At 45.8% G+C, this 9,502-nt stretch overlaps 1 protein-coding gene across 1 annotated transcript in view; it reads left to right on the top strand.

Moving 5' to 3' along the window:
- The window catches only part of ADARB2 (adenosine deaminase, RNA-specific, B2 (non-functional)), a 195,154-nt gene that overhangs the window by 167,473 nt on the left and 18,179 nt on the right, over positions 1-9,502 (top strand). The window contains exon 8 of the mRNA XM_011991567.1: positions 1,506-1,687. Coding sequence (XP_011846957.1) covers positions 1,506-1,687 — 182 coding nt within the window. The remainder of the gene's footprint in view (positions 1-1,505; positions 1,688-9,502) is intronic.

Below are 9,502 nucleotides of genomic sequence, written 5' to 3'. Positions count from 1 at the left end.
CTGTGGAATGAAGGTCCTTGGTGACAGGCGCTCTGTGGCCTCCGACCATCCAACATCCAGGCAGACACGCTGTGGAATGAAGGTCCTCAATGACAGGCACTCTGTGGCCTCTGTCTCGTCCTACCCTTCAGAGCGCCCGACCTTGCCCCTGTGGTAGAAGCTCGCGCATCCAGCGGCCAGCCCTTCCCTTGCTTTCTGGGAGAAACACCGTGACTTGTAGAAATGACCACAATATTTTTTTAAATGAAGTTATGCAAATCTGATAGACTGAAGTAAATGTTTCATAAAACCAATGACTGTTTAAATTGTAGGACTAAATTGTTTGTATATAAATATTACCTTTTATATTCCATTTGAGTTTTATGTAGATGAGCACATTACTTTAATGACCTGCATTTGCGGAGGGAGAGAGGGAGAGCGGCTCCCCGAAACCCCCACCAGCCAGATGGCTGCCTTTTCTTGCATGAGATTAAAAGATGTTTCTCATTCACGGAGATGCTTCTGAGGCAAATTAATATCGCTGGCTAAATTGCTTGTGTTTTTGGAATAAAATTTAAAGAGAACTTTTTAAAGCAATTGGTGTCACAGGTTCTCAGAGAAGATTACTCTCCAGGTAGATTCAGTAATTAATGGAAAGAATTCTGTGTTAATTGACTGCTTCGGGAAGGGAAATGTAATGACTCCTTATTAATCATGAAAAGAGACGCTGCATGCGGGGACGGCAGTAATTGCTCTAACAGTGGAGAAATGTTAATTAATGAAAAGAACAATGATGTAAGAAATTAGCTGCATAACACTTGCTGCTGAAGGAGGTAGGATTTTCAGCACATTATTTAGAGTGGAAACCACAGAATGTTGCCTTGAAAAACACACACTCTTGCCACCCAAATTTAAGGGGAAAACCTGTCAATGCTCTCGGCATTTTTGCTTGAGGAAGCAAAAACATTCACCCCAGAGCTATATTTATTTCAAACAAAATGGCCTTGTTGTTCATCTCCAATCCGGGCTTCTGAAACCAAAATCATCCCCAGACCAAAACGAGGTCATTTATTAATGTAATTTCAACACATTAGGTCATTTTGACTGCTAAGGACAAAGGGAGTACAAAGTATTTTTCCCTAAACTAAAACAAATTCCATTTATAACGTTTCCCAGCTAATATAAAGAAAAATTCAGATTCACGTTCGGGACAGAGTATCTTTTTTAAAAAATCTAATTGTAAGTCCCAGAGAGAACCTAACAGCTTCCACTCTAACGACTCATTTTCAGAAAAGGGAGCAGCATTTGTTAGCACACAGGGGCCCGCGGAGCCCAGTCCCAGGCAACAGTGTCCCCAGAGCCCCCGTGATGGCTGGGTTGAGTCTGGGGCACTCCCAGCGAGCCCCCCCAGGTCTGCACGATGGAGAAAGTGACAGGCCCTCAGGACCAGGCCGCAGAGGGGCGGAGAGGACCGGGCTCCCTGGGCTCCCGGGTGGGGCCCCGCTGACCGCTGGCTCTCCCCACAGGTGGAACGTCCTGGGGCTGCAGGGCGCGCTCCTGTCCCACTTCGTGGAGCCCGTGTACCTGCAGAGCATCGTGGTGGGCAGCCTGCACCACACGGGCCACCTCGCACGCGTCATGAGCCACCGCATGGAGGGTGTCGGCCAGCTGCCCGCCTCCTACCGGCACAACCGGCCTCTCCTCAGCGGTAAGAACCCCCATCCCGGGGCCCTCTGCCTCCTTCCCATCACCAGCCAGACGCAGCTGTGCCCGGCGGTGCCATCCCCGGCAGACTGCACCCATGTTGGCTAGTGGCAATGTATGATTTCATAGGCAAAGTCCTACGATTTTAAAAAGGAAAACTGATGAGAGGGTTCAGCGTCTCTCTGCATACAGCAACAGGCCAGGTCTTGACGTGAATTCACGACTGTGTGACGATGCTGTTTTCAGAATGGGTCGTGGTGCTCTTTTCACAGCGGTGTCTAAAGGAGCCCTGAAAACAGAATCGCTAGTGCTGGGCTCACCCGAGAGGCCTCACCTGCCCGCCCACAGGAGGCGATGCTGAGGAAGAGCCAGGTGGACGAGGAGGGGCAGGGAGAGGGGGCACGAGGCCCACACGGCGGAGCGGGTCTTCGGGACCCAGGGCCCCGGGCCCTCCGCACCCTTCAGAGGCCGCAAGGTGACTCCGCAAGCACTGGGCCAGCTCCGCACCAGGGTTCCCCACAGCCCAGATGTCCTCAGAGACCCGAGGCTCCCGGAGCCTCCACTTCCCCGCGTTACCTGGGGCCTGCCCGGGCCGCCTGGCACACAGCCAGTTGCAAGGATGAAGAGTCCCTTGGCAGCTGTGAGGTGCCCTAGAAAGACCGGGGAGTGGTCTTGGGAGGGTTTTGTGAAGGACACACTGACCGGAGGCGACTCCCTGCCTTTCACGGGAACGACAGGAAGCGGGGGGAGGGTTCCCCAATCGCTGCCAGCCTCGTGCTGGGCTTGCAGAACACCAGGTCTTTGAGGCAGCCTCCCTTGCTGGAGTGGGAGAGCTCTCTGAAGGGCCTCGCTGTGGCAGAATCAGGCAGATATGTGGGGGAAACAGAGAAAACCTGTGCCCCAGCAAGGAGCGCGACACCACGGGCTTGGCAGGGTTAGGTCTTAAACCAAATCACCGGAAAGAGAAAGCAGGACGATAAAAGGGTGGTGTCCTGCTGCAGCTGAGAGTCACTGGACCTAGGATTTCTTCCCAGGACTCTAAACCTGCTCAAATGATAAGATCGGGGTTAAACAGGGATTCGTGGAGGCAGGAGTGGGAGCTTTTTTGGGAATAAATAATTTGTGAAAAGCACCTAACTGTGCTGCTCGATTTTCACACCAGCTAATGACAAAGGTTATTATCTCTGTCTTTTTATTTTTTTATTGAGACAGGGTCTCTCTCTGTCGCCCAGGCTGGAGCGCAGTGGTGCTATCTCAGTTCACTGTAACCTCCGCCTCCCAGATTCAAACAATCCGTGTGCCTCAGGTTCCTGAGTAGCTGGGGCCACAGGCGTGCACCATCACACCCGGCTAAATTTTGTATTTTTGGTAGAAATGGGGTTTTACCATGTTGGCCAGGCTGGTCTTGAACTCCTGGGCTCAAGTGATCCACCCGTCTCAGCCTCTCAAAGTGTTGGGATTATAGGCGTGAGCCACGGTGCCCGGCCCCTCTGTTGTCTTAATGTGGGATGGGAAGAGACTCAGAAATTCAACACCTCGCCCAAACCCCTCATCAGTAGGGAGCAAGGACTTGAACTCAGATCCGATTGGCGGTAAACCCCGGTTCCTTCAGCGTGCCACTCTGCATTCTGGGCAGTGTGGTGCGGTTTCTTAGGGCAGTTGTCCGTGTTTCTAATCACACAGAAACTAACAATGCGAGACAGGCCTCGCAGCAAGAGGCCGCAGCTAAGGGAGGGGTGGCCACTGCTCCCACGTCGTTGCCAAGACACCCACTGACTGCCGTCTCCCAGCAGGCGAGGGCCTAAAGGTGCGCCTCCAAGTCACAGCCCATACAACTCTATGCGTTGTGGAAATGGCCAATCACTGCAGTGAGTCTGGACCCAGTCTCAACCTCTTTCTTGCTTTCCTGTTTCCTGTGGTTCTTTCCCCTATTTTTCCTTAAAACAGTGACGACTACTTACTCACTGTGGTTGAACAGAAAAAACTGCTCTGGAGTGGGCCCCAAAAAGCCCTGGAATCACCGGTTTGGAACTCAAAGCAAGTGTTCCCGCGCTGGGGGCCCGCAAGGCCTCGGTGCAGTTCTTAGATTTCAGAGTTAAACCTGAGAGGATTTTCACCTGTTTGACGAGTGGCCCCTGTGATCTTTTTCTGTGCGTTTTCCTTAGACCATCCTCGTTCTGTGTCCAGTGCCTAGTGAAGGGCTTATTTAAGTTTGCGCAGCACAAGGAAATACAGACGACAAATGCAACCGTGTCCTCCCCAAGTCACCATTAACGGAGCAGGTTTTGCCTCCCTGGGCACTGGCGTGTCACCCTCGGCAGCCAGTCTCCCAGTGCTGATTTTCAATCATGTGTCCATCTGGGAACATGTCAACATAAATAAAAACAGGAATTTTGAATCCTAAGTGTGAACACAGTGAATTTTAGAAAACGCAATTAGAGAAATTCAGATCCACCTAACATCATTGAGCGGCACAGATAATGGCCAAGCCCGAGAGACACCTGTCTGCTTCCGAGCCCAGGTGGCACCTGCCTACTCCTGATCCCAGGTGGCACCTGCCACACCACAGCCAGTGCAGCCTAAATATTTCAGCCTCCATTTACATGCTTATTGGGAATCTGGTTTTTATTATTTTGGAGATGCAAATGAGCCTAAATGTTGGTATCTCGCCTGCACGCAACCCCTAAGCTGTCCCTGCATTGTTCTTGATGGACATTTAAAAACCAATCATGCAAATTTTGAAAGGAAATCATCAGAATTTCTTGCACCAAAAGAGAAAGAGATCTTGCATAGGGATAATAATAAAAAGCCCCCTCAAATAAGCAAATGAAGTTTTCTTGAAGCTTCCCTCAAGGTCAGTTTGCAGAATTGCCTTAGAAGATGAAGCTTATGTATTAGCAGAATGAGGCCGGGCAATTTAGATATGGCTAAATCAGCTCTGAGTTAAAAAGAAGCAGCCAAGCTGAAAAAGATACCCTTACTCACACAGTCACAGGATGCATATTAACGTTCTTGAAGGATATACTTGAAAAATTCTGCACTTACCAGTCTAAACCTACGGCAAAACTCCAGGACCAGAAGCCCATTTCGAGGCTGTCTCAAACCCTGGATCCTTCAGCAAAAGTTGCATTATTTCCTGAGTACAGATAGCCTAAAGGAGTTTGCCCTTGGTCCTTCTCAGTGAATTCAGTAAGATGAACAAAATGATGGGGACAGTAATTAATAAAAATCTATGCTTTGATTAATCATCCTTTTAGGAAAAAGTGAGATGAAAGAGCCACTTTGACAGCCTGTTCCACCAAGCTGAGGACATATGCTTCTCCGAGCTTTCAACATCAAGGCTAAATTTTCATTTCTCTTCATCAAGGAAAAAAACAAAAAACAAAGGGGAAAAAATCAGGGTAGGATAAATTCGTTGTTTGTGTTAATGGCATATTTAACAGATATGTTGTCAATGATTAATTTCTTAGTCCACACTGAAGATAAAACTGTGATTATTTTTATAGCCCACCTCAAGGTCTTGGCAATGAACATGAAATCTGAGAGATGGACCCAGAGAATTGATTAGAACCGTGACTTGTTTAAGACTCCTGGTTTATGTTCGTTTGATGAACATTGCGGTGCTGGTGATAAAATAAAGGAGAACACGGGCTGTCTTCCTTCACAGCACGCACATTCCGGGAGTCGTGAAAATGGCCAGCTGGAGCGTCCGAAGCCCTTTCAGGTGTCCATGTTTCACAGTAACCCCATTTGTCAGAAAGAAGTTTGATACTTACTGAAATGTGTACCAATACTAGCTTAGGAATTTTGCCCAATGCTACCTATTTTTGGCATTCAAAGTATCTCTCTGTTGCCATTTATGTCCATATTTTTTTATGAGTCCAGATTTTCAAAATGTTATCACACTGAGTTGAAGAAACTTCTATGGAGTATCAGGCCTCTTTAATTCAGGAGAAATTTCTGAAATTAATGATCATTAAGAGTATTTTGCAAAATAACATATTAGCGAAGCAGTAGCAAATATTTTCTTGTATCCAGATGGTAAGTGATTTGCATATTATTTTTACATTAAAACAGAGGTCTATTATGGAGTAACCTACAAAATTTTTGCAAATGTTTAGTCATAAACACATAAGCTTTACAAAAATATTTTAGCAGCCTGCTGTATCTTACAGTCACTGGAGCTAGGAATTTATCCTCCTGTGCCCTTGCAGGAATTTTTGGTGGAAAAAAAGTATAAATCTTGCTAGAATAATCTAAAAGCAGTCTTAGCTAAGTGCAGTGGCTCATGCCTATGATCCCAGCACTTTGGAAGGCTGAGGTGGGAGGATCACTTGAGGCCAGGAGTTTGAGACCAGCCTGGCCAACATAGCCAGACTCCATGTCTACAAAAAATAAAATAAAATAAAAACAATCCTAATATCTTTTCATGAGAACTAAAAAAGTTAGATTCAACAAAGAACTATTTAATGAGACATTTTTATAGATTAGCACAGAACCTTCTAGGCAAATTAGATGGCATATAGCTTATGATAAATTTAAAATTATTGAAAAACCTTGTTTTCATTTTCTGGAGAATCCTTTTAAAACTATTTTGTATAATAATTAATTTTCATTTAGTTTCCACCACGATCTTAAGGAATTGTTTCCCAATAGAATTTAAGCAACAAACTTAATCCCATTGCTCCTGAGAATTGTATCACTGACTCCAGGAAAATCCTTCAGTTGTCAATACGTTAAATGTATCCAACATCGAGAAATTGATCAGCATAATCCAGGCATTTGCTTAATCATTGGGCAAGTGTGTATTGATGATAAACAAAGTGGCGGGCACAGTCCCACACTGAGAATAGAGCAGTGAACAAAACAGTCAAAAATCCACCCCTCAGGGTGATTGCATTCCAGCAGGGGAGATGGACAAACAAAATATGAGTGCTTTGTCAAAAAAAAAACAAGACAAAAGGAGGATTAAAAAGTGACCCTCAGCTGTAATAAAAGGGTCAGGCGCACTCTGGGTTTGGCGGAGACACTGGCGCAGAGTCCTGGAGGAATGAGGGAACGGAGCTGGGAGAAGGACTCCCACAGGGTTTTGCGAATTGGGCAGGGTTGGGCTGAGAGTGTGGGGTAAGCAGCGGGAGAGAGAGGCTCTCTGAAGAGGCTGCAGCAGGCTTCCTCTCCCTTCTCACCAAGGGAAGATTCCAGATGGTTTCAGGTTGCTGTTTGGTTCCCAGACCTGAAACAATCAGTAGGCCTCGCTTCGGTGGGGTTACGAAGGCGGTCGCAGGGCTAAAGGGAAAAGTGCAGACTAGGACGGTGCCGGTACAGTAAAAGCCACCTAGCCGACGCTGGCATCTTAGGATGCCGGACTCTCCCCCTGTCCCCCCGCCCCCCGTGCTTTGCTGGCTGGGGGCTAGAAAGCCTCGCTCTGCTGCGGTGAGCCAGACCTCCTTCAGAAGTCTCAGGCTAAGAGCACCACCCCTCTTCTTCTGAACTGGGATCAGCCTCTCCATGGACATCCCTCATTGCTCACAGTCGCATCCCTGGAGTCAAAACTCTGAGGTTTCTCTGGCATGAAAACCTTTCAGTGTCATCTCTGCCTAGATGTGTTCTCCTACCCAGGCATGCAAAGCTCTGCCATTCTGAGAGAGAAATGTTTGCCAATCACAAAACTTAACGAGAGACTAAAGACCCTTATCTTAAAAAAAAAAAAAAAAATTCTGTGTCCGGCGTTGACAGATATAGAACGATGGTTCCCTGAAGATTCTGTAAAATTCTGGAGAATCCCATTCCCATGGGGCTGCACCGCAAACCGAGGACGGCGGGAGACATTGGCGGGGCACCTGCAATTCTCCTTGGTGGCACCAGAGAGCGAACGGGAGAGGGAAGAGTTGCCAGGCCAGGACCTGGGGAAGGACAGGGATGGGAAGTGAGATCTTCTGGTAAGAGTCCCTGGGAAGCTGAAGGGCTGAGACGTGCTTCAGCAGCCACGGGAGGCTAAGGGGGCGGGTGGGCCTGCCTCCCAGGGCCAAGGTGGGCTCAAGGCAAACAGCCCCTTACAGTGTTTACAGCTTGAAATGATCTCCACTCTTGATTTAAATTAAGATGGTCCTATTACTCATTACTTCAAAATAACTCTACAAAAAGTTTATAAATAGAATATGGCCACACACACAAAAATAAGCAGACACAGGAGCTAAAACCCAAATCCAGAAGAAACAACAGGCAGCAGGACAGACACTCCAGTTTGAGTTTCAGATACAGACCCTAATGTAACCACGCTCAGTAGGAGAAAGGACATTTTCTGAAGCAAGATGGAACACTTAGGGGGAGAGATGAAAGCTCAGAAAAAAATAGAACCAAATAGGAATTTCAGAAATACAGAAAATAAAATAATTTGGTTAACAAAGTAAACAGAGGATGGTTTAATACCAAATAAACAGAGCGCAAGAGAGAATTAATAAATGGGAGCACAGTTCTGAAGAAAACATCCAGAATGCAGCACAGAAGGCAGAAAGGATATATGGAGGATGGATGAATAGATGATTGCTAGATAGATAGATAGATAGATAGATAGATAGATAGATAGATAGATAGATAGATAGATAATAGATAATAGATAGATGATAGACAACAGATAGATGATAGAGATAGATAGATAGATAGATAGATAGATAGATAGATGATAGATAATAGATAGATGATAGATAGATAATAGATAGATGATAGATAGATGATAGAGGATAGATAGATAGAGATTGATAGGTATTTATTTTAAGGAATCAGCTCATCAGTCGTGTGGGCTGGCAAGTCTAAAATGAACAGGGCAGGCCAGCAGGCTGGAAGTTTTCAACAGGAATGGAAGCGGCACATCTAGAGTCCACAGGCCATGTGGAGGCAGAATTTATTTTTCTTCACAGAACCTGAATCTTTGCTCTTCAGGCCTTCAGCAGATTGGATGAGGCCCAGCCACGCTGCAGAGCGTTACCTGCTGTATTCAAAATCTAACAAGTTAAACGTTAATCGCGTTGAACGTGCCTTCCCAGCATTACCTGGGACTGCCGGTTAATCTCACAGTTAATCTAGTTGGGTGCTCTAGCCTAACCAAGGGAACACATAAAATGAACCACCACACACAGAAAGTACGAAAGAGAGCTAAGAAAGCAGGAGAGTCTGAATGCATGTACTAAGAGTTCCAGAAAAAGAAAGAAAAAGTAATGGAACAGGAGAGATATTTAAAGAGATTGTAACTAAGAATTTTCCAAGACAAACAAAAAGCATCCAAACGCAGATTTGAAAAGCACATTATACTCCAAGAATTTTTTTTTTAATTCTCATCTCAGTGGTTAAATTGCTGAAAAAAATCTTAAAAGCAGTCAGGTAATGAAACACAAATTCACTTCAAAGGAGCTAAATCAGACTGAAAACTGATTCTCAGAAGACAAAAAAACAATGAAATGGCATCTTTAAAATGCCGATAGAAAAACAATCTCAACTTACGATCTGATATCAAGAAAAAGTATCCTTCAAAAACGAAGGTGAGACAGCGTTTGCAGAGAAACACTGACAGAGTGTAACTCCGATGGGCTCACTCTACAGGAAACACTCAATGTGTTATTTGGGCTTTAAAAAAACGATCTCAAATGGGTAATGCGGACTGAAGAGCAATGAAAACCAGCCACACTTTTATCCAGCTTGAAACCTGGCATATTACTACATTTTGAGTACTAGGGCAGAAAAATACACAATTTGGAACAACAAAAGACCCTATTCCCCCAAAGTCCCTTTGTCCCGTATCTTTTGAAATAATGGCAAGCCTTAC

Source organism: Mandrillus leucophaeus, unplaced genomic scaffold (assembly GCF_000951045.1).
Source record: "Mandrillus leucophaeus isolate KB7577 unplaced genomic scaffold, Mleu.le_1.0 Scaffold399, whole genome shotgun sequence".
Classification (NCBI taxonomy): Eukaryota; Metazoa; Chordata; class Mammalia; order Primates; family Cercopithecidae; genus Mandrillus; species Mandrillus leucophaeus.
The sequence above is the reverse complement of the archived record's forward strand: the minus strand, read 5'-3'. Positions and strand labels throughout refer to the sequence as shown.